The 24,642-nt window shown below is 36.8% G+C and overlaps 2 protein-coding genes across 13 annotated transcripts in view; both read left to right on the forward strand.

Moving 5' to 3' along the window:
* The window catches only part of enah (ENAH actin regulator), a gene marked incomplete at its 3' end in the record, with an annotated part of 102,787 nt that extends 91,588 nt beyond the window's left edge, over positions 1 to 11,199 (forward strand). For 6 of the 12 annotated variants that reach the window (XM_079639621.1, XM_079639628.1, XM_079639617.1 and 3 more), the window contains 9 exons: positions 1,090 to 1,421; positions 2,738 to 2,895; positions 3,060 to 3,108; positions 3,249 to 3,300; positions 3,534 to 3,600; positions 4,104 to 4,163; positions 5,744 to 5,828; positions 7,787 to 7,844; positions 8,641 to 11,198. In XM_079639621.1, coding sequence (XP_079495747.1) covers positions 1,090 to 1,421; positions 2,738 to 2,895; positions 3,060 to 3,108; positions 3,249 to 3,300; positions 3,534 to 3,600; positions 4,104 to 4,163; positions 5,744 to 5,828; positions 7,787 to 7,844; positions 8,641 to 8,678 — 899 coding nt within the window. Of the gene's footprint in view, positions 1 to 1,089; positions 1,422 to 2,737; positions 2,900 to 3,059; positions 3,109 to 3,248; positions 3,301 to 3,533; positions 3,601 to 4,103; positions 4,164 to 5,743; positions 5,829 to 7,786; positions 7,845 to 8,640 lie in introns of those variants that run through there. The other 6 variants (XM_079639619.1, XM_079639623.1, XM_079639622.1 and 3 more) reach the window with 3 other exon arrangements.
* Positions 11,200 to 12,651: 1,452 nt separating this feature from the next.
* lbr (lamin B receptor) lies at positions 12,652 to 24,580 on the forward strand. Its single transcript, XM_079583651.1, has 14 exons — positions 12,652 to 12,808; positions 15,563 to 15,737; positions 16,028 to 16,219; positions 16,607 to 16,693; positions 19,091 to 19,271; positions 19,638 to 19,834; positions 21,161 to 21,215; positions 21,315 to 21,509; positions 21,860 to 21,963; positions 22,134 to 22,259; positions 22,352 to 22,520; positions 22,660 to 22,740; positions 22,830 to 22,952; positions 23,053 to 24,580. The coding sequence occupies exons 2-14, from the start codon at positions 15,573 to 15,575 to the stop codon at positions 23,211 to 23,213; spliced, it is 1,836 nt and encodes a 611-aa protein (XP_079439777.1). The 5' UTR covers positions 12,652 to 12,808; positions 15,563 to 15,572; the 3' UTR covers positions 23,214 to 24,580.
* Positions 24,581 to 24,642: the final 62 nt, after the last annotated feature.

A 24,642-nucleotide genomic window follows, 5' to 3' on the forward strand; every position in this document is an offset into this window, starting at 1 on the left:
TAATTGTGTGGCATGGCATGAAAACACATCTCCACTCTCTCGTGAAACTTCACGTCAAGTCTCACGTATTGCAAAGCGGATTTCTTCTCTTTAGTTCTCATGCTTTTTTTCTGGAGTTTATCACAACCATCTCATTCTGATTATTGGTTTATGGTAAAGAAGTTCTTGATGTTAGCATGTATAAGTGAGCTGTCAATGCACAGTAAGCTTTACATGATCTATAACTGGCCGCCCCACATCCTCTGGTTATTATTCACATTCACAAATTTGATTCATGAAACATGCTTTTTTTAAAAAGCAATGTTTAAATTAAATGAAAAACGTATCCTTTTTCGTCTTTGACTAGGTTTATGTTACAAACTGCATACAATAAGTGGAGATTTTCATATGAGGTCAGGTCATCAGCAATGAAAGAAATAAGATCAGCTCTTCCTCTGAATTATTTATAGAAGAGGTTTTAGACTTCACACTTCATATGCATGATGCAGCTTGACATTGAGCTAAATTCTACAAACTAATATGATTAACGAGTGTGTTTGGTAGGCATGCATGTCACATAAACTTCAGCTGTTTATACCCCAAAAAAGACACATGTGAAAAATAGTCAGGCTGATACCTTTCTAAATTGTGAAGATTTTTACTCTTTATACATAGTGATGCAACATCAGCTTTTAAGTTACATTTTAAGGATTAGATGGGAATGGGATGAAACCATTACCCCAATTACATATCTGCATTTTGTTACATTTATGTACAAATTTGTTTCATATTCCCATAAATCATCAGTTTCTTCCTAGTGATGTTATAATGATCATCAGCTATGGACAATCATGTATTAGTGTCATCTGTCTGTGTTCACTATTATGAATGAGCTTTGGATGTGAATAATTTGTATGATGTTATATTATATTACATTATATTATTGTGCTGACATCCATTTAGCTCATTCTGAATGTAATAATCTATTTCACAATGCAAAAAAAGTTAAAACGGTCCTAAATGTAGAACAAATCAAAGTTTAACTGATCAATACAGGAAGTTACAAAGACGTGTCCTAACTATTCATTTCTTTTTTATTTATCCCTACAGATTCAATACAGGGGATGCCAACTCCTCCACCCCCACCACCCCTCCCTCCCAGCTCCACTGTGACTCCCACCACTGCTGGACCCCCACCACCCCCTGGTCCCCCTCCTCCCCCACCACCTCTGCCCCCCGCTCTTACCCCAACAGGGCCTCCCCCTCCCCCTGGGCCACCACCTCCACCCTCAGGTCAGGCTCCGCCACCAGCACCACCTCCACCCCCTGCCCCACCTTTGCCCTCGGGTCTGTTCACCCCCTCGCCCACCACAGATGAGAACAAGGGCCTCTCTGGGCTCGCAGCAGCCCTGGCTGGAGCCAAGCTAAAGAAAGTGCCAAGGGTAAGGGATTGAGGCCTGTAAAACTCTCATTTGCATTGAATTACACCTGAAATGTCTTAACACTGTGCCCTAAATGCCCTGATATACTCATGGCGAAGTTCTTTTTCGCTCTTTGCTTAGGTGGAAAAAAAAGTTTGAAATACCTTTGCATCAGAATACTGGGGGGTTAGATGAATATGTGAATATGTGCTGCACACTGTCCTCTCAATAACAAAAAAAAACACACACAAAAAAACACAAATGACAGCAGTGAGAAAACAGCAGTTAAAAAGCATATGATCTTAGACCTTATTCAGAGCAGCGCCATTGCAGGTATGAAAGCGACTTACTGTGTTTTCAATGGAATCCACTATAAAAAAGCTGTATAAATAGATCACTTATATTTTTCCACAGCTAATGTTTTCTTGGGTTTTTATCTAGGGAAATTTTTTGGAAAGATATTTTTGCAGTGTTTTATCAGCAAAACAATCCAAATATTAATTAACAGTACTACCCACTGAAGAGAGTATGGCCCTGTCCCAAATGGCACCCTAAACACTCGCTGTCTTCCTACAAGTCCGCACTTTCGTCATGTAATGCCGATTTGACTGTTGGTAAGAAGTCTGCTGTGGTGCTTGCCCCAGCGCATGCTTGGCAAAAGTACGCTGCGAGGGCGCTTGCGAGCACCCTTCTGAAACCTAAAATGTCAAAAACCCTACAGTCTCATGGACTGGCTGCCATGTGCGCATGGCCATTAATTTGTAAATCCGTAAGACCGAAAGTGCACATGAAGTGTGCCATTCGGGACAGGGCCTGTATCTATCCCTCACAGCCTCCCTTTCATTCCCATTAAAAACCAAAGATGCCTCTGCTGTGAATAAGGTCTATAGTGATGTGGATGTGTTTGCACAAGCTCTACAATTCGGCTCTCCAGTCAAGTCACATCACGTTTATTTATATAGCACTTTATACAATAGATTGCTTTAAAGCAAACAGCTTTACAGTATTACATGAAAAGACAGTGTCAGTGTCAATTTTTACTTGCGGCAGAACTCGACGGACTGAACAGAAGAAAAGCTTTTCAAGTCAAGGGCGGCAGAGCTTCATAACACACCTACATGTGACACAATCGCCATGGACCAGTGGTAGTTTAAAGGGGTTTACTTTGACAAGCTGTTTCGAACTCCCAAAACAAAATCCAAACGAACTTCAGCTTTGGCCTGATTTTGTTAGAAATTACATCAGTTTGCTTGAAGTAAATGAAGGCCTTAAAACGGATAACGTCTTCATCAAAAATGCTAAACATATTCAATTCCAAATCCTATATGTTACTGTAGAGTGATGAGCCCCTGGCTCCAGCAGCAGGACCCGCGGTGAGTTCTGCTGGTGCCAAACCAGAGGCATCCCGTGGGAATGGTCTTTTACCTGGAGGAGGAGGAGGAGGAGGAGGAGGAGGTGGTCTAATGGAGGAGATGAGCGCCCTGCTGGCCAGGAGGTGAACTACGTGCTTTATCTGTCTCTAATGCCATAATGTTTTTAAACAATGATTAGTCTTGGAAATTACTAAAATCTGCTTTTTTGAGGTCAATTATCAGAAATGTTGTATCATAGCCAGAAATGAAATAAAATGTAAGAATATGTACCATTGATTTGATACAGGAGAAGAATTGCTGAGAAGGGATCATCACCAGAGCCTGAACAGAAAGCTGTGAGTTAATATAATTCCTCATTCAGCTGTATACAGTTTCTGGCTAAACCTGTACATATAGACTACTCTTAATTTTATTGATATGATCATACAGTTTGTGATCGATTTTCAATAATTTATATTTTTTATTTCTCCATTAGGATGACATTGAGGCTACCATAACTCCAAAAGTGTCAGCCTGTAGCACACCAGGTAAGCAAGGGGAAAGGGACTAATACTAATGCAACTTTTGGCAGCTGTTCAGTCTATCTCATGTTAATAATTTAGCTTATTGTTGAGCCATTTTTTTTAACTGGGTCTTGAAGCAAAACCAAATCATGGCAATTTGCCTTATTCATATAAATAGAATGCATACAAATGCCTCGTTCATTTAAATATGATAATAATATCAATATCATAAAATGTTACATTGCATTTTTTTCCAGATATGCCCAGAAAGCCTTGGGAGAGGACAAACACCATGAATGGTAGCAAATCACCAGTCATTGGAAGGTAATAATTTGCATGTTATACATCCACCAATTCATATTGCCTTTTGAAGAAAAATGTCCAGCTTTTGGGATCTGACTGTTCGGCAGGTCCCGCTTTCTTAAAGCTAAATTGAATTATTGTTGCTTCGACTGCTTTGCATCACGTGCTTGTGGCCGGAGGCCTCCTCACAATCGCATGTCAGAATGCAGGCAGTCGGGTCTCGTGCTTGACATCACTAAAGCACAGTGTTGTTGCTTCTCATCAGATCTGTGTGTACCAGAGCTGTTCAGCATTTTTTTGAAGGATTCGCTTATTTTTTTGCTTAGTATATGCCATCCATTCAGGCATTTGCACATACAATTATACAAATGATTGAAGCACCTTTCAGTAGGGCTACACTGAAATAGAAATATTTCTCCTTTCAGCTAAATTAGACCTAGTGCTTTCAGAAGATTACTATGAAAATAAATAGTTCAGATCCACACTATTGACCTCTGACCTGGTTAGTCTCTTTACTCTCACAGACGGGACACACCATGGAGAAATCAGATGGGTACTGACAAGTACTATGATTCCTTAAACAGGTATAAGAGGCCTAGTTTGAGAACTCTTTCTAGACTTTGTTTGCTGAGAGTGCTCTTTAAATAGGATGAGGGTTGCTGCAGTGACTGTCTACAGTTATTCGTTTTTTTTGTTTTTGTTTTCACACACAAATATTTTGCTGTTGCCAACAATATAATCACCATGAATGTGTCCCTACTTCTTTTTATATACATATACACACATACATATAATAATAATACTAATAAATTTATCTTGAATACCAAATAATCACATTGCAATGATTTCTGAAGGATCATGTGACACACTGATGACTGGAGTAATGATGCTTTGCCATCACAGGAATAAATTACATTTTAAAATATACTAAAACAGAAAATGGTTATTTACAATTTTACAATAGTACAGTTCTTACTGTATTTTTCATCAAATAAATGCTGCCTTGGTGAGCATAAGAGGCTTCTTTCAAACCGGCTCTAACTTTTGAATGGTAGTGTATATAAATAATTTTCACACAATATAAATGTTAAAATGGTTTATAATAATTTCACTTATGAGACACGAGTGATACAATAAAATCTATATAAAATAAGGCCTAATAAAAATAAAGTTTCCAAGACTATAATATATGTTAATTGTAATAAAAATCACCCCCTGTTAAAAAGTGCACATAGTTATAGAGAAACACCTTTTTTCAGTGAGAAAGGGAAGGAAGCAATGAAGGATTAACCGTTGTATTATTATTAGAGCGTCCTGATACTGTATATTGTGCAGTACTAGGTGTCGTCAAAGGTCATATCAGAAAGCTGGAGCATTTGTCCACTCTTGCCAATTTGTCCACCTGGTTTCAAAGATAACATGCTCCCTCCTCCCCCCACATTTAATTTGGTTTATCCTTTCACATATTAAAATGCAGGAAGCTTTGATACAAAGCCTTCGGGCTGTTCACATAAGTTTTGCTCTGAAATTTGTTTCTGACTTTTAAACTGTCACAATGTTCTTATCCGCTTGACTTCTACTTCCTTTCTACGCAAGGCAACCCACTGTTCAGCATTCACTTCTTTTCCGATGGGATAGATAAAGCGTCATTTCCCTCATTTCCCATGTTCTACCCTATGGTGATTATTGTGTTGGCAATAGTATCGTGTCTGATTCAGCTTCAGACGAGCATGAGAGTGATACGGCAGCTGCATTGTGTATTTTGAAGTGTGAATTCTGTCTCAAGCTTTTGGTTTGCTGTGCCATTTTTGTTGTGGTTGACTTTAAAAATGTGTTGGTTTCGATGAATTTGCAGCTCTTCTCAAGGCTCATTTTCATGTCACCCATTTATGCATATATATCTGGATGTGTGAATTTCCTTTTCAGTACAACAATTTCAAGTACCTGAAATCTGAAATACCCTGCATTTTCCTCACACATCTCGAGTGTATCCCATGTTAATGCTGTGTATTCAATTGTAATGGATGCTGTAACAGTGTAGATTTACACAGCATCTGAAATGACTGTAAGTGCGTCATTTAACTTCTGCCTTGCATCTTGACTGCACAGTGTCGACTTCTGTGACTAAAATAGCTTTGCTTCACACCATATCTTTTCTTCTTAGACCAAGGTCTACACCAACTCCTACCGGATCCATAAGTGCCAATGGGGTGCCAACAGAAGCTCTTGACTACGACAGATTGAAACAGGTGCTTCTCAAAACCAATAAGTAACTAACTTGAACTGAAACTCATTTAACCTTTTAGCCCTTTCGGGTTTGATAGAGGGGGCTGTTCACTTCCTCAATACTTTGGCAAAGTGTTACCAAAGCTAGTGGTACAATTTCTCGTTACAGCACTTCCTAAAAAAACTGAGGGAGAGTTACTGGTTGAAAGTGCAAGCTTTTGTGGGTGTGTACAATTATAGTCCTCTCCACAAAGGCAATATTGTACCTCCCTTCTCTATGAATGAGCATGATAGATATGAAAGGCATATGTAGGAATCTCACTTATCTGAGGACACAGTTACTCAAGTCGAAAAGTTGAGTCTGCCTCAACTTTTCCCCCGCCAAGTGCTCAGAGTGTGTTTTTGTTGTGGAAGAGTTACAAACAGCAGCTGCATTTAAATTGACTTGAGTGTTGATGTTATAGCATACACCTACTCATCTGGATATCTTGTCATTTAATACTTTTATAGCTGCATTTGATATAATAGCTTATAGTGTTGTCACGATACTAGAATTTCTAACTTCGATACGATACCTTGAAAAATATCGATATTCGATACCATTTTCGATACCACAGAGAGAAAAACTGCCACTATATTAAGGGGATATTTTTTTTATTTAAAGCTAAATATAACAAGTCTAGAACATGACAATGAGGTATATTTTACATGAACAAAAATGTCCTGAGTTCTTGTTAATATTTTTTAATTGGACCAGGGGTAACATTACCCGTTGTATTTGTATAACCTACTGTTATCAAAGATTAAAATATAGCCTACTGTAACAAAAAAGCACTTAACAGTATCAAATTGGAGGATAGAGTGTCAATAATGTATAATAATAAGATTAAACATTAAATTTTCAGTTAAAGGCATTTCATTATTGAATTCAGAGATGCCATTGTCTAGCTGTTTAGTTTAATTAATATCTGTGTAATCAAATTGATGATAATCGCTAATGAAGGCAAATTGCAGAATTAAATAATTTTCTGAATAAAGTTAAATAGGCACAAGTCAATTTACATTTGACCACAGTTAAAATATTTACTGATTCCTCAGTCAGATTATGTTAACTTTAAGAATTACGGTGAAAAAACGAGACAACACAGACTCATTTCAACAACAATACTAGGCCATCTAGGTTTATGTTTCAGAAAAGTTAAAATGAGAAGAGTTACAGTGTTTCCTTTAGGATTTTTTTAGCAGTGGGGAAAGGTCTGTCCAAACAACAAACACCCCTGATGCTGAGCGTAGCCTATGCTTGCTAAATGGTACCCCTGGAGCCTGTTCCTTAAGTCTGTTTTCACCTATAAAATAATTTAAAAAAATGAGTGATGTGAGGGATTATTGATTGTCAAACAATCTTTTGGGTGCCCGCAGCCCGCTCGCAGTGTGAAGCGCGTGTCTGCGCTATTCTCTGACATACCCGCTCGCGGTGTGTAGCGCGTGTCCACGCTATTCTCCGACTCCGACGTGCCCGCTCGCGGTGTTCTTTCTCAATCAACCAAAGTCGGTCGCGGGGGCGCCGCCCTCGCCATCTTTCCATTCACTTCACTTGCTATTTAACCAGAGCGAATGAGACGAGTGCGTCACGTGTGGTGTTTGTCAACGCGCCTTTGGAGAGAAGTGAAAGTGAAAGTGACCGCTCGGCTAGTATCGATACTTCGGGAAATTAGTATTGGTACCGTTCAGATATTTCAGTATCGATATTTATCGAAATTTCGATATTTTTGACAACACTAATTATCAATAACTCATTGCAAAGGGTCACGTCAGTTTTTTTTACTTGGCACAATGTCCTTATGGCATCTCATTTCTCTTGCATTCTAGTGTATATATTCTAGTCTTGAACGCAATCTAATTGACCTGAAAACAGTTCTTTTTTTTTATTTGTATAAACAGTATTCTAATCATATTCTTAATGTGTTGATTTTCTTTTTAGGACATTCTAGAAGAGATGAGGAAGGAACTATCAAAGCTGAAAGAAGAACTTATTGATGGTAACATTTTATTGCATTGTATTGCCCCAATATATGATGCACATTGAGCTTTTTAATACTTTTAGAAACAAAATACTCGACACTCACACAGTCTAAAGTTTTAATTTGTTTCTCGTGACCTTAAAACATTTTGATCTAAAGGCCTATTGTTAAATGCTTGATAATGTTGTTAATGATAATAATAATAAAATGCTAATTAATAATAAAACAATTCCCTTATTTCCCTCAATTAAAAGTTAAAGGAAAAACTTTTTAATAAAAATTATTTGTTAATGTATTATTTTTTAAATGTATAATTCCTTATTATTTTTTTATACAACTTTTTTTTTTTTATTCGAAATAATAATCTCTAATCTAGGCTAATAATAAGAAATAGTAATTTATTTGAGCATTTATTATTTTATATTTGTGGATTTATTTATATATATTTTGTATTTATTTATAATTAAATTTAGAAATAAATACATTTATAAATGCATTTCAACTATTAATTTATTGTATACAAATTAAATTGTCTTTATAAAATTTCAATTAAAAAAATGGACGAGCTGGAATGAGTAGTGAAATAGCAAGTGTCCAGTTTTTGGTCACAACATGCCATATTCCCATATTACCTTTTGGTGTTTTTTCATGGTTTTAGTGACATCACTATTATTTTGAACATATTTTTAAAAGTAATAATGAAGGATTAGGCGTTTAAACCTTTGACTGTAATATTTTTTTTGTGTAAAATGTAACTAATCTACAGATCTGGCCAGGACTGTGCCTAATTCTTTTGTCGTCTCTGTGTTTTCAGCAATCAGGGAGGAGTTGGGCAAGTCAAACTCTGCATAGGAGGATGAGATGCACCTGTATTTTTTTTAACCACAATCTGTCTCTTCAGAGGTCAGCTTCAGTTATCTCAAAAGCAATGAAAATGGAAAATTACAGTTTTAACCAGTGGTGATCACAATAACCATGTTAATTCGGTGGATCTGTCAAGTATGATGCTGGGAAAGACAAACTTTGAGCGTGGGGGGGGCACAAGGAGGCGTATCAGCGAGAGGATAATCAGACGCCTCAAAGCGACGCCGTACACCAAAAGCCCCATATTGAGGGAAGCCAGGACACAGTCTTAAGGAAGTGACTGTCAGTATGCAATGGATGACTTTTACTGTGGAAAGAAAATGAAGAAAATAGACAAACTATTACTGAATTACATAGTGTATTAACCATTGAAGAGTGAAATTGTAAATCAAGCAGATGACATTCATTCTACGGCACATTGTTTAGCAAAGGGCAGGCTTTGTTTATGACTTTAAAAGGTGGTAATGGTGGTGGTGAAGTAACGTTAACTCAGTTGGCCTTGTATAGAGCAAAACCTTGAATCTGGCCAACTAAACGAGTATGGTCTATTGCTGCAGGACTCTAAAGCTTGTCTTCCTACTATTTTAACCAGAATATGTACATTAAAATGATGACAAAATAAACATTATACCTGCAAGTCATTCAGTCAACCTGTTCTAATGTACGCCATGACCACATCAGGTAGCTTACTCGCGCTTTTGGTCGGTTTCCGTTATTATTCAGACTTCTCTTTTCGAAAAGTGAATGCTCGACAGGCCGTCTCTAATGAGCCACTGTTATCTGTATACCTTCTTCGTCTTGTGTGTTCGCTAAGTGTTCGGGAAGATCACGAAGGACAATGCCTTTCTACTGTACATCATTGTAGCTCTCTACCAAAATCCTCTCAGCCAATCGAAGTTAAGGTTGACGTCAACGTCAGCTCAGACCGTATCTGTAGATAGTGCTAACCAGAAATACTATGAACTTTTTATTCACCGTAGGCTCTTTTCGTATTTCTTTCGTTTTCAGTGCATGTCTTCTTATGAACGGTAAGGGAAAAATGGTTGCCACGAAAAATTATTTTGTTTTCAGTTCATAAGCAATAAGTGTAGCATTGTTACGCATTTTTTTTCTTCGTTTTGTTTTTGATCGATCATCCACTCTGCCCTCAAAACTGTGTACGAATGTTCTCCATACGCATTCTCAAAAAGTGCAGTTCACAACAGACACCTCTTTATAGCCATAATAAATTTGCAGGGGTATGACATCTTACTCATTTTCCTTTGGATTCAAGTATGTGAAAGATCATGTATGGCAAATTATTCATTTTGCATGGAGTATTAACCAACTAAACAAGTCTGGGGTGTCTAATGAGGGCCAAGGAGCACATCACAGCTTTTTAAATGGGACGACTTCTCTTTTTTTTTGGTCCAATCATTTATTGTTTTACCTTTCTGCACACCAGAAGGCACTTGGCTGTTTTTCAAAGGGGCTTTATCTTCCAACACACTTTTGTTAGGGAACTTTTATTGGGAAATGTGCTTTTTAAGACCGAAATCTTTGTACAAACATGAAGTGTGATTATAGGCTGTGCAAATTTTGAGGAGAATAACGGAGAACATTTGTGATGTTCTCTCAGATCAGATTTTTCCTCAGTTATCCATTTTCCCCCCATGCCATGCTCACTTGTCAATCCTTCGCAGGTTTTTTTTTCTCTCACTTGCGTAGTTCAACACCATCACTCGAAAATAATCTCTCAAGGAATAAGAACCGTTTGTATAGAGTGTTTACAGCATTGATTGCACTTTAAAAACCCGTAGAAGTTCAAATGATTCTATTGCTGACAAGACGGCCGGCACTTTGTGATCGGCAGTATCACCAAAGCTAAACGGTTATCTCTAGAACGTCACACTCTCCAGATCCCTTTGTTTTGACGACAAATAACTATTGTTGATCGGTCTTTAGGTTAAGCAAAATGTTTTGATCAGGGTTGATTCATTCCTGGATAAACCTGTTTGTGATCTTCATGGTTTGTGCCTTGTTCGGAAGTTGCATTTGATATGTCAAAAATGTAAAAGCGTATATATAGAGAGTATTAATTTAGGGCCTGCCATAACTTTATTCATTTGTTTTGCATTTTGCTTCAGTGAGTTACAAAGGACACTTACGGTCTTTGTTTAAAATCAAACATGCATTCACGTTCTTTTCTCTGTGTCATTTTTCTGTTGCATTACAGTGTGGATTGTGTTATGGTTAACATCATGTATGCTGGTGGGATCCGAGAAATGATCTTTGTCGTGGTGGAAATCAGTTGAACAATATTAGGAAAACATTGATGGTGTTGTCAGCACACTGAGATTCGATTATGAGCAGACTGCTGGTCAGATTCAACTGAATGTCCTTGTAATGCAATTTTCAGTCTCTTTTTTTTATCGTTCATGTTGTACCATACTGTTTTCATGTTAATTAGAAGTTTCTTACATGCTAACATTGTTTTGTTTGAGCAAATTAAATAAAAATTGCAATACATTGCTGTTTGCATTTATTTATGAACTAAAAAGCAGAAATTGATTCCATGACAAACCCGTTTTACTTCACTGTATTTTCAAAGCAGCAAACACATCCTAAAGGGATTTATTAAATTGCTTTCAGATTATTAATATGCACTCAAATCTAATCTTAGTAAGATTTGAAAGCCTATTTGACTTTCTTACTCATTGGCACCTTGTTTAACATGACATAACTTCAACTTTCACACCTCATCAAAGGCAAATGCTGCTTTTCTGCTGCACTGTTCTGTTGTGGCAAACAGGAAGAAGGCAGGACTGAACTAAAACTGCAACTAGATGAGTTCCACGAATCTTTAGAACACCATACTCCTCTTAAACACAGCTCCAGTGCAATCGTACTGGGCCAGAAAGCAGCTACTAGCAGTTCAAGCACCAATATGCACAAATCGAGACAGCTCCAGGACTGAGCATGCAAAAACGGAAACTGAGTGAGACTATATCTGCTGTGTGCATCTACTCTTCAGCATAACCTAAGAAAAGCTGGTTTGTGATGAACGCGTTGGATTGTTCAATAAGACTGCAAACTGATCTGTTTTTTTTATTGTAAGAAAAAAAAGATATTGGAATCATTATGTAGCCTAGTCATTATAGAAATGACATTCAATATAAGATTTAATTACTCATAACAACCTAATTTAATAATGTAATATATCTGTACAAATGCAAATTATATCACATAAATATATTTTAAACTTCACAATGTTAGTTGCCCTTAAGTTATAAGTTCACATTCACATGATTAAAATTGTAGGCTGAAAGCTCAATATGCCTATATTACATTAAAATGTAATCGTCTGTTGTTTTCACTCTAAACTTTATAGTGACCATCTTATTCAGTGTTGTTTTCTAAGGTAGGCTACCACATAGCCTAATATTGACAGATACAATTAGCTAAATATAACAAAACGACAAAACAAGGTTCTATGTTTTAATATAGAAATACATTTCAATCAACATGATAAATCAGAAGTGGGCGATTAAAAGCATTTATGAACATTATCAATCTGAAAATAAAATTAAAACCAGAAAACTTCCAACAGATTAACGTTATAAGACGTAACGTTTTAGTTATTAGTTTATGTATTTCAAAAGCATTACCCTCCAACGCATACGTCTGAAAAATACCCATAATTAACGTCAACTCCAGTTTAATAAACATTACATTAATGAAGTATATTTATTTAACATTTACAAGAAACTTTTCGCGGTAGAAGCACAACCTAAGACGTCGGCTGTCCATTCTGTCTCCTCTCATTTCACACTGATCAACTGTCTCGCAAGACAGGACTCCATTTTGTAAACCCAAAAACCTTCCAACTCAAATGCCTCGTCTCCAATCAACGCTCACGCAAACCTCTCCGCCGTCCAATCAGAAAAATCAGAAATTTAAAAACAGGACACGACAGCCAATCGGAGAGCTTCCCGCCCTCAAGGACGCTGGTAGGTTGAGCGGTCACGGAGGGAGGAACGTATTCAAAGCGGGGGCCAGTTTTTAAAACAATATTCTTTATTTTATGAAGTTCGGTGGAGAAGCTTTAGTTATTATTAGGGTATTAAGATCGATTGCAGGTAAGAAATCTTAATGAATTCACTTTGTATGTTTAATGTTTTTCTCTGGAAATGCCTGTGACTGCGTAGTTAACGGTACAGAACGTGATCAGCGCTTGGTCCGCCCGCAACTCTTGCTTTGTGAAGTAGCAGCTAAACATAATATATTGCTTTTAACAGTCACTACTTTCTGCATATAATGTGCCGAACACTTATACTCCTTATTTATGTGAATAAAGCTGTTTATCATTGTTTTGGTGTTGGATTTGAATGATAACTCGATTTCCAGCCGGCTCGTTAACTTAACGTAACGTTACACAGGAAACTTGGGCACGGCGCGCATTTATTTTGGTCCACACACAACTCGTGTGTTTTATCTCCACAATTAAATTCTGCATTCGTTTTTAATATCTGTTTAAGTTGATGTCTTTCTTCATATTGGATTTATATTGGTTTCATTATCTTGTATGTGCACAAAAGTGCAAGTGAGTCATTCCACTCTTTTGCACTAAAAAAACACTTTTAATGGTATTTTGACTGGTTTGGCAGTAAATATTTGTTAAATACACCAGTCGCTCATTATAACAGTTGGTTTATGTAACTTACTCGTTGTTTATTAATACTGATGTTGCTGTGTTATGAGCTTCTCGCATGCGGACTGACAATGGTTTGAATACATGACGTTTTCCCTCCATTCCTGTCATTATTTTGCTGCGTTAAAGGAACAGCACGTGAATGCTCTGTGTGCCTCCGTATCACATGAAAAACACAAAGCATAAACACAATAATTATTTATTTTACTGACTTTTTTGTATTATGCTTTAATATTTCAGGATGTATGTTCAGTCTTCCAAAGCTAAGGTATTTTGTTGGTCTGTAAATGTACAATTAAAATTTCACAAATGTGGTCAGTGTCTGGCATACTGTTAATTTGTTGAAGTCAGATTTTCTGTAGTAACGTTAAGTTTTCATTTGAATAGCCACTGGCAGTGATGGTAAAGCGCGCGTGTCGTCTTGTGCCATTACATTTGCATAACAAAAAGCAACAGACCCCGCCCACTCACATTCACACAGTTTAAATCTTTTGCTCTGTAGTTTAACTTCAACTCTGGAAGCACATGGGATTTCTGCAGTGCTGGACTTCAACTCTGCTGGGTGTGTGTCAGTGTGTTCTGGTTCAAGAATGTCTGGAATGTGTTCATGGGATTAGGGTAGAGATGGCTTAAGTTTTTATGGGCTGTACTTTTCATGTGGTTTAATACGAATTTTTGGGTGTTTCCTATAACGGAGTGTGTCTGCTTGACTGCTAAATAGCCTATGCTTCTATATGTCTTGTGTGAGCGGAATTTTTACTTGCACATCTGTTTCTGGCCTTGCTTAAGTGCTAAACTCATTCATATGTTGGTGGTAAGAAAACTGCTTCATGTTATGGTGGTGTTTGCTCTTCACAACATTTCTTTGCAAGGTTTTCTAAACATCAAAAAAAAAAAAAAAATCAGCACCAAGCATTAGGCTACTGTCTTTCAGTGATGAAGTGATAGTTTTTTTAATTGTTTAGATATATGATAATACAGCATAATCTCGTTAAGACTGCAAATCTGCATTATGAATACATTATTATTATTTTGGGATTATTATATATTTGTATATTATTTATGCAAAGTGTATTGCAGTAAAAGTTGGAAGCTTGTTTATATATATATTTTTTTTCATTTGTACCATGAATGCATGTCTAAAAAGTTGAGTAATAATAATGCAAACAAAAGTTTTTTATGCACTATGTATGTAATGTTGTTTTTGAACACTATTCCTGCTTAGAGACCCACCAAATGCGGCAAATTATCTGTAGATCCAAAATATATAAAAAAAAACGGTTGAGTAGAAAAGTGTGAATATGTATAAATACTACTACTAGTAATTACTATTGGTCTTTCTTTATGGATTGTTTTTGTCTGTGGCTGGATAGTAAAAGTCCTCTCTTTAGTTAGCTTGTTACAGTGATAGTAGAATCCCTCGCATAAAGGCCATTGAGAGCTCAACAATAGTGCGGGTGCTGAGAGTACAGTGTGGATGTGTAATTCAGACCCATCAGCACTTCTGAGATGGCAGCTGACATCACCGCTTCATTGTCATCAGGCCATGTGCAGCTACTCTGGTGTTTCCCTCGTGGGTTTACCATTGAACGTCTGAAATATTCACACAGAATCTTTAGGTCTAGACAGATTTAGATTGTTAGTTTTGTTTTCAAGCACACATGCTCAAGTGCATTATGTTTTTTAAAGGTGATGTGTGCTTTTCCCATGCAAATCTCAGCTTAATATGCAGAGGCAACTGTAAGTAAGCTATTCATGGGTAAAATATCCCCAAAAACACTGTGGCACTTTGATTATACATCAATTCAAAACTGTTTTAGCATCTGAAGTTCCCACCATGTGTTTACTTTTTTTAGTTTGTCTGTTCAGTGAAACACTTTGTCGTGTAAGATCTGTGTTTCTGAGTGCTGAAACCAGTTGAAAAATCAGCGCAGAAGTCACACACTTGACTTCATCTTTGAGGGCTGCACTGCTACATCTATCATTAAGTCAGTGTTGATGCATTTAGTTTCTAGTATGTAATTTCCAGACTGTTATGTTGTTTAGTAGTTTGTTAAACTGGAAAGGCCATAACAATGCACAATGGCATCATACTGATCCGATTCCTGTGGGGAAAAAACATGGTGAATTGCATTGGTTGTGAATGATGCAGACCTTTTATCTTGTGTTAATTGTTTTGTAGGTAAAGGAGAATGCCGGCTACAAGGTTTCAAAATGGAGATACTGTAATGGGCCGCTGGCCTGGCAGTAATCTTTATTATGAGGTCAAGGTACTGAGTTACGACAGCAAGACTCGGCTCTACACCGTCATCTACAAAGATGGTACTGAGCTGGAGCTGAAGGAATCTGACATCACGGTATGAAAACCTCTGTTCTACAGCATGATTTGATAATGATTACAATGTGCTACAATTAGAGCCAAAACATATGACCATCATCTGTACAAATGAGTTCACTTGATCAAAGACAACTTTTCTTATGTGATTACTTTAGTGACCTAGAAAGTGAGCAGAAATGTTTCTTAATGTCATATTTCTTCAAAGGTTTCAAAATCGTAAAAACTTTATTAATTTCTAGGTTCTAATCCATAGAGATTTAACTGAACTTAACTTGCAGTGTCTTGTGGATATTGTTTTCTTTATTGCAGAGCATGGCCGTATTTAAGCAGGGTGTTACACCCTCTCGGTCCAGATCCCGCTCTCGCTCACCGGGACGCCCACGTCGTAGTCGCTCCCGTTCTCCTGCTAGGACGTCCCGTCGATCTTCCTCTCGCACCACAGATGTGCAAGTGCGCAGGGAGAAACTCAAAGAAGTGCTGGAGGTTCGACTCACACCCGTGGTAAGGACACTCTTTTTTTAGGACAAAACAAACACACGCTCGCTTTATTTCTATCTTTCTCTTTGCATGATCTGTCTAACCCAGGATGTTCAGATTCACACACACTCTATAGTCTCTTTTTCTAAAAAGTCTCTTATTCTCACCAGGATGCATTTATTTAAGAAATACAGTAAAATTGTGAAATATTACTGTAATTTAAAATATTTTTGTTCTATTTGAATGTATTTTAAAATCTGTTTTATTCATGTGATGGCATTCTTATGTTGATTTTAAGTATAGGAGTTTAATCTAATTCAGAGCCATTAAACCAATCCTTTTAATGCTGTTATCTTATTTGTCTTTCCTCATGGGTTCACCTCACGTGTGCTTGACTGTCATCTGTCTCAGCCGATGAAACATGAGAACAATAGCAACAGCAAACATGAGAAGAAAGAAGAAAATAATACAGATAATACAGCTTCCACAATCACTGAGGTATGGGTCTATATGTTAGAAACTGGTCTAGTGTAGGTTGGAATGTCATGATGCATGCATGTTGTGCCTCTCATGTGTGACAGGAGCCCATTTAGTTGTGCACACAAAGCTAAAGCTGACTGTGGTTTCTGTTTAATCATACCCTCACGTTTTTCAGCATGTTTCTCCTCATGGGACAATTGAATGGGCTTGACAAAGCATGACCCGACTGCTTTACCCTTACAGTTGTGCGGTCACAAAATAGTAACATTTCTTGACTTAGACTGACAGTGAGATCGATTGCCACTGAAACATTGAGTTTCATGACACACATATTTTTATTTTATTGACACTAGAGTTTCTCAAATTGGGAAGCAGATGTTTTAAGGGGGCCGTAACACATAAACACAAAAGTTTGGGGTTAGTAAAACGCTTTTGAAAGCAGTCTTTTGTGTTTTTACCAGGGCTGCAGTGCAGTTATTTATTGTTGCAATTTTAACTGTTTTAAAGGGGTTCTACTATGCCCTTTTACAAAGTCTTGATTTTGTTTTTGGGGTGTACTAGAATATGTTTTCATGCTTGATTGTTCAAAAAACACATTATTTTTCACATATTTTACATTATTACTGCTCCTCTCTTCCCAGTCTGTCCCAAACGTGTCGTTTTCGATGAAGCCCCTCCTTCCGAAATATGAAATATGCTGTGATTGGTTAGCTGGCCCAGGTTGTGATTGACAGCGCTTAGCACGTGTTCGGGAAATGTCCCGCCCCTCCATAATTGCGTTTTTCTCTAATGTAAATATAAAGTATGGCGGCAATTTCAAAACACTATCAAGAGGACAGTGCGGAACAGATTTCATGCACGGATTTCACAGGATGTTTCAGAGTGGTATGTTTTACTTATACATTATAGATACGATGTTATCCCCATTTAAGCATTATATATGTTGGAAAACTGGTTATGCAAACGGTAATCGATCACAAAAATATGGTTAATTTTCCTAAGGGGGGAAGAACACCCTTACAAAAGCTATAGTAAACAACACTATATCAACACTAATGTTGGCTAACAGGCGAGTGTAGCAACAACATACAACTTATAATTAGAATTGTTAATAGAAAACGCAACTACAAATAATAAGACACACTTACAAGTTTGTCCCGACACAAACAACAGATTGTCCCGACAAAGTGGAAACTGCTCCATTTCTGGAAGCTTTTATCTGTAAAATGTGCTGTGCACAGATAAACATCGGGATTATAATGTTCAAAATAAATATAAAATATATTTTAACCACTCTTAAAGGAACACTCCGACTTTTTGGGACTTTAGCCTATTCAACTTATCCCCCAGAGTTAGATAAGTCCATACATACCTTTTTCATCTCCGTGTGTGCTATAAGTCTGTTTGACGCACCCACCGCTAGCCTAGCTTAGCACAAAGACTGGATGTAAATGGTTGCAGCTAGCATACTAATCCAAATAAGTGACAAAATAACGCAAACATTTTCCTATTTACATGTTGTGATTTGTATAGTCACAGAGTGTACAAAAAACAAAGTCATATGAGACAGACATATTTTAAACCCTATAAATACTGTGAACTATATTCTCTGAAGGCGAAGCACTGCTACTTGGGCGGAGTGATAACCGCAGCACCTGAGACACGCTCTGAACGAACTCTCTGCTCCTCACCACGGCGCGTCTCAGGTGCTGCGGTTATCAACAAATGAGTTGTGGAAAAAATAGCGTCTCTTGACATAGCAGCAGCTCATCCAGGCCTCGTCCGCTTTTTGGCTTATTCCATCGGCACGGATTATTTAAATGAGGAACATTATGACTTCTTAAAGCCCGGAAAAATCGTGTTGTAGTCCAAACGAGCCGTTCGTTGTAGTTCTTGAAAAGTGGATTTTGTTCAATAAAATATCTCCCTTTGGAGTGGACTTTAAGCTTTGTAACCTTGCAGATCTTTTTTATTCTCAAAAAGAACAATTACACACTAACTAAAGTTGAAAAAGTGAAAAAGCATCATAGGACCCCTTTAATATATTTCTAAATGCCATTTATTCCTGTGATGGCAAAGCTGAATTTTCAGCATCCATTTCTCCAGTCTTCAGTGTGACATGATCCTTCAGAAATCATTCTAGTATTATCATTCTTTTTATTAACAATGCTGAAAACAGTTGTGTTGCTTGCTTAATATTTTTGTTTGAAATAAAAATATTTTGTATCATAAATGTCTTTACTGTCACTTTTGGCCATGCATCAAATAAAAATAAAAGTATTCATTTCTTACTAACCCCAAACTTTTGAACAGCCGTGTGTTTTTGTTTTTATGGGTGTGTACTGTGTAATTATTTAAAAAAAAAAGTAAATAAAGTGTTCACATTTAGTATGCTGTCTTGATTGTAATGTACAGCAGAAGACCGAGACTGAATCAGAGAACCAGGCAGGTGGACGCTACAATCTACGGCGCAGGAAGGACCAGGGCGATGGCAAGGCAGTAGAGATGGAGAAAAAGGAAGAGGCCGAGGCATTATCGCAAACTAAAACACCTGCTGCCATCAAGACAACTGACCTGGAGTTTGGTGGAAGAGTTGGTGAGTCTTGTCAGTGATTTAATGTACTTTTGTACTGTGTAGATAATAGCAGACCCATCTTTGAGGCAAAATGTTTACCAGAGCCTTTTAAAATGGCTTTTACCAATTTTTATCAACATCTATATTGTATTATGTCACAAAACTAAATGCCTTACATTAACAATTAAAAAAAGATAAGTGTAGAATATAAAAAAAATTTATGCAAACATTGAGTCTACAGTAAAGCAAACAGGGAAATATTATTAATTAATTCTTGTCTGAAAATCTCTGATTATTTATGTGCATTTCCCCCTATTTTCGGGAATATTTAAAATAAATCATTGGTTTAGATTATAATAAAGGAGCCCCTTTCCTCTTCTCTTTCAGGTGTGTTCTTCCTGATGTTTCTTTTGCCCGTGGCTGTGTTGGCGCTGCTCATTCTCTGTGGGCAGAAGGATGCCAGTCTCCAGAGCTTTCCTCTTGAGCTTCCTACTCTTCAGTCTCTCTGGGACTGTCAGGTCTTTGGCATCGTCCTGCTCTGGCTTCTCTTCCAGGCCGTCCTCTCCCTGCTCCCTGTCGGAAAGGTACAGTCCCCAATCTCATGACTCCCCGTGACCCGGGTTTAGACACATGACCACATAACTCTGTGGCTCTTGTTTCTGCTTTGCCTGTTAGCTGCAGTGAAGCAGTCTAGATTAGATTAATCACTAGAGGTGGCATGCAGATAGAGAGCCTCTCTGGAAAACATCTGGTTTCGTTTCCAGCAGCTTAAGGGTAATTATGATAGGATCGAAAAATTGAAGTGCTTTTCACTGAGTTTGAGGTTAAACAGATTATTTCAAGATGATTCTGGGTTTTTTATGAAAGAAAAAGGACCTGATTGCCTAGCAATAATTTAATATAAACTCGCAACTCTGACTTTTGTAATTGCGATTTATAAAGTCTAATTATGGGCTTGGGGGGGGGGGGGGGGGTACTTTTTTTCAGAATTCAAGTTTATATCTCACAATTGCAATTTTACATCACACAATTATATATGTATACATTATATATACATATATCGGCCAATATAAATGTTCATTTTTAATGTTATCGGTCCGATAAGATGATTTGGATTTAGATTTATCGGCCAATATATCGGTTATGCTTTCAAATAAAGAATTATCAGTATCGGCCAGAATTTTCATATATGTGCATCCCTAATTACATGTTTATGCAATATATCAAATATTTGGGGATTACCGGTACTGTAGCTTTCCTGTAGCTCAAACAATAGAGCGTTGGCGCTTGCAACGCCAAGGTCATGGGTTTGATTTGCTTTCCTTGATTTCCCAGGGAAAGCAAGAACGGATAAGAAAGTAAATGTGTACCTTGAAATGCAATGTAAGTCTCTTTGGATAAAAGCCAAATGCATAAATGTACTGTAATATAAAATTACTCATATTATGATTTTAGTCATAATGATTGAAATATTAGGAAAATCCTTTGTATGATGCAGAATTCTAAGATTAATATGATAAGCTTGTTTTTATCAACATGACAGCACTATACCAATGTTTTTTATTATTATTATTTAAATATTATTATAATATTTATTAAAATTCAGAATTTGTTTTTATAGTTATATTTTCAGTTTTATGCATGTGCTTTTGTCATTTTTTTTTAAATATATTTCTATTTAGCTTTATTTTATTTTTTATTTCAGTTTTAGTCATTTTAGTACTTAAACTTTACAAATATATATTTGAGTTAATTGCCAAGGCAGCATTTTTAAGTAAAGTTTTTCATCTAATATTTATGTTTTATTTAATTTCAGCTTTATTTGATTGAGCAAACACTTTAGTTAATAATCACACAGATTAGAGGTCACATGTAAATGTTGCATGCCTCTCTATCTCTCCACCGTACAGCTCGTTGAAGGAATGCCTCTCAAGAACGGGAAAACCTTGAAATATAGGACTAATGGTCAGTCTTTAATGTCGATTCATTTTAATGTTAATGAAATTTTGGTTTTATTATTTGTGAGCGAGCTGTTTGACGATCTCAGCTTCTGTTCTCCGTCAGGTTTCTATGCACTGCTCCTCACGGCTGTGGCAGTGGGTGTTGCCGTGTACCAGGAGGTGGATCTCAGCTACATCCATGCTCACTTCCTGCAGTTCTGCACCTCGGCCCTGCTCATCGTCACTCTTCTCAGCGTCTATCTGTTCGTCCGCTCCCGCTGGGCGTCTGAAGACGAGCTCGCTCCTGGAGGGAACTCTGGTAAGACGAATAGTGTGAGATCAAGCTGCGTTGACTGACTTTTCACATTTTGGCTCAGAGTATTTTCACTTCTATGGCTTTTGAAGTTTCTCGTAGCCATTTTCAGGTTTATATGATCATCCAGACAGAGTTGTCATGTAGTTCCTGTTACTTTCCTCAGTGCTAGTTCAAATAGACCAGTCATAGTTGTTTATGATTACTAAATAAGCCTTCTAATAAAATCGTTTTATAGAGATTGCAAGGAAGAATTTATATGTACCTGACATTTGTATGTCAAGTACTGTTAATAGATTTAATATATATATATATATATATATATATATATATATATATTATTTGTATTCCTCTAGGCTACATCATTTATGATTTCTTCATGGGTAAAGAGTTAAATCCCCGCATCAAAAACTTCGATATCAAGTTCTTCTGTGAAATGCGCCCAGGCCTGATGGGTTGGGTGAGTATTGTTATTGTTTTTTGCTCCCTCTTGTGGTTAAAATTGTACAATTTGCTAGATGAAATCAGTAACACTCAGATTTCTTGTGATTCCCTAACTTTTCTTCCTTATTAAAGTGTACTTTTTTTAACCAATTCAAGAGGAAACATAATTATTGCTTGTTTCCACAGGTATTGATTAACTTTGCGATGTTGCTCGCTGAAATGAAGCTCCAGAATCTCCAGAATCCCTCTCCAGCGATGCTCCTGGTCAACCTCTTCCAGCTCCTGTGGGTTGTTGATGGTTTTTGGCATGAGGTACAACAAGAGTTTCCAAAACAAACATAATTATTTCTTAATGCATTGTGGAAACCATGAACTGATTCGAATTAAATCACTCTGTGTTTCAGGAGAAACTTCTGACCATGATGGATATAGTCTACGATGGTTTCGGATTTATGTTGACGTTTGGAGATCTGGCTTTTGTTCCCTTTACATTCACCTGTCAAGCATACTATCTAGTCAGCCATCCCAATGAACTCTCTGTATTCTGGATTGTTACCCTCGTCACTATGAACGGTCAGTTTCTGACACATTTCCCCACTATTTTTTCTTAAGTTACACCATAAAGTACATTTAGATGCTTATTCAGCCAATAAGAACAGGATATTGATATGCTCAGACTTTGAACTTGAGGTTTTTTTTACTTCTCCATTAGGAGTTGGATACTACATTTTCCGGAAAGCCAACTCTCAGAAGTTTGCCTTCAGGAAAAACCCTTCTGACCCGGCAGTGTCTCGTAAGTGTTTTGAAACGGATAAAACAAAGGAATAAACATAAAATGTTAAGACTGTTTGGTCTAAAACAGTTTTATCTTTATCTTATCAGACCTGAAAACTATTCCTACTGCAACTGGAAAGAGTCTAATTGTGTCTGGCCTCTGGGGGTTCGTCCGTCATCCTAATTACCTGGGTGATGTCATCATGGGTTTGGCATGGTCTCTACCATGTGGTAAGTATTCGCATTCCGTTCACCTTTCTGATGATATGAAGCTGTCTTATCAGTCGGTTTTGACTCAATTCCACCACTTTATCCCTAACTTTTCCTTTAGGATTCAACCATTTGATCCCGTACTTTTACCTGATCTACTTGATTGCTCTGCTGGTGCACCGTAATGCACGGGATGAGCGTCAGTGCAGGAAAAAGTACGGCTCTGCATGGGAAGAGTACTGCAAAGCTGTCCCGTACCGCATTTTCCCAGGGATATACTGAGAACTCAATCTGTCATGGACACTCGGGGCAAATAAAACTTTCCTCAGGATGACATTGAACATCAGACTGGGAATGAGTCATTAGCAGCTTGCTGTCTTTTTTAAACATTTGACTTTTTTCGCAATTGAGCACCAAATTTAAACCAATTTTTTTGCCTTGTCACAAAATGTTTACGGATTGTGGACCCTGCTTCAGTTTTCAGAGCTTGATGTCTTAAAAATGTATATTGTTGTACAGATGTGCTTTTTTTTTTTACTCTCAAGATTGTTTTGCATAATCCATAACTTGCCGTCTCATCTTATGTATACACAGTCTAAGTATCTGGTTGGCTATTTACCGTTGACTTTTTGTAATGACAATTTGTATATTGTGTATGATGGGATATTCTTTTTAATATGTATAGTAAGAAAAGGTGTAATGTTCTTTCTCAGGACCAGCAATTTGTGAAGAAGTAAACAACAAAACTATATTTTCTTAATTTCTGTACATATTTAATACAAACATTTAGTTTTGGTTTGCATTTTAGGCATTATGCACTATGCTAAAAGACTTTCTTTTATCCAAAGTTCACAAAATTTGGCTTTGCTACCTCAGATTTTTCCTGTAAAAATTAGCAAAACATTTTTTTAATCTTTTTTTGTTTGTTTTGAAAACTGGTTTTCAGGCACTATGTGAAGTGTCCCAGTATATTTTTCAAATTCTTAATTGTGTGCTGTGAACAAAAACTTTGAACTTCAATCTTGTAAAGGTAGCGTAACTTCTTTACATTTTTATTAAGGTTTTAATTTAAAATGACAATGCTCAACTGTGAATGTGTTATGTAAGGCTTTTCTTAACTTATTACTTTTGCATGTTTTATGCAAGTATATCACTTGTGGGCATCATTGCCCTAATGAAAGTTTTAAGTGTTTATAACTAAGATGAGCTGTTACTTACTCGCAGTGAAAAGAAGCATTGTACAATGTTATTTATCTGGTTACATATTAGAATGTTCGATTTTGTTTATCTGACCAGCAATTTCTGTAAAAATGCCATTTTTAATACCCATTATTAATTAAACCACTTTAGACAAACAGACTGCCATGTCTTGTTGCAAAATGAAATGTACAGATGACAGAATTATTTTATTTTTTTCTTATATGTTAGTAGATGTTTTGTAGATATTTCAATTTGCATTTGACTGTTGAGTCTGATTTGTTTTCTACTGTAGTTGTTAGTCTTATCTTTTACCATCCTCTTTATTCCAGTTTTTTTTCCCTGTCAATAACTCCACTCTGGTCAAATGACTTGTAACTGATAAATGTGTTATCAAAAGAAATGTATCTCGTTGTCACAAAATATATTAAATGTTCTATTTCTTTTCCATATTTTATACTATTTGTAAATTTCGTATATAGTGTAATTTTTAGTATATTTCTGAGAAGTACAC

This window comes from Phoxinus phoxinus (genome assembly GCF_949152265.1).
Source record: "Phoxinus phoxinus genome assembly, chromosome: 16".
Classification (NCBI taxonomy): Eukaryota; Metazoa; Chordata; class Actinopteri; order Cypriniformes; family Leuciscidae; genus Phoxinus; species Phoxinus phoxinus.

Excerpts from the sequence above, each read along its gene's own strand:
- lbr (XM_079583651.1), top strand. The coding sequence starts at position 15,573 with ATGCCGGCTACAAGGTTTCAAAATGGAGATACTGTAATGGGCCGCTGG. Across the intron at positions 21,510-21,859 it reads CGCTCCTGGAGGGAACTCTG|GCTACATCATTTATGATTTC; the intron begins GTAAGACGAATA and ends GTATTCCTCTAG. Across the intron at positions 21,964-22,133 it reads GCCCAGGCCTGATGGGTTGG|GTATTGATTAACTTTGCGAT; the intron begins GTGAGTATTGTT and ends TTGTTTCCACAG.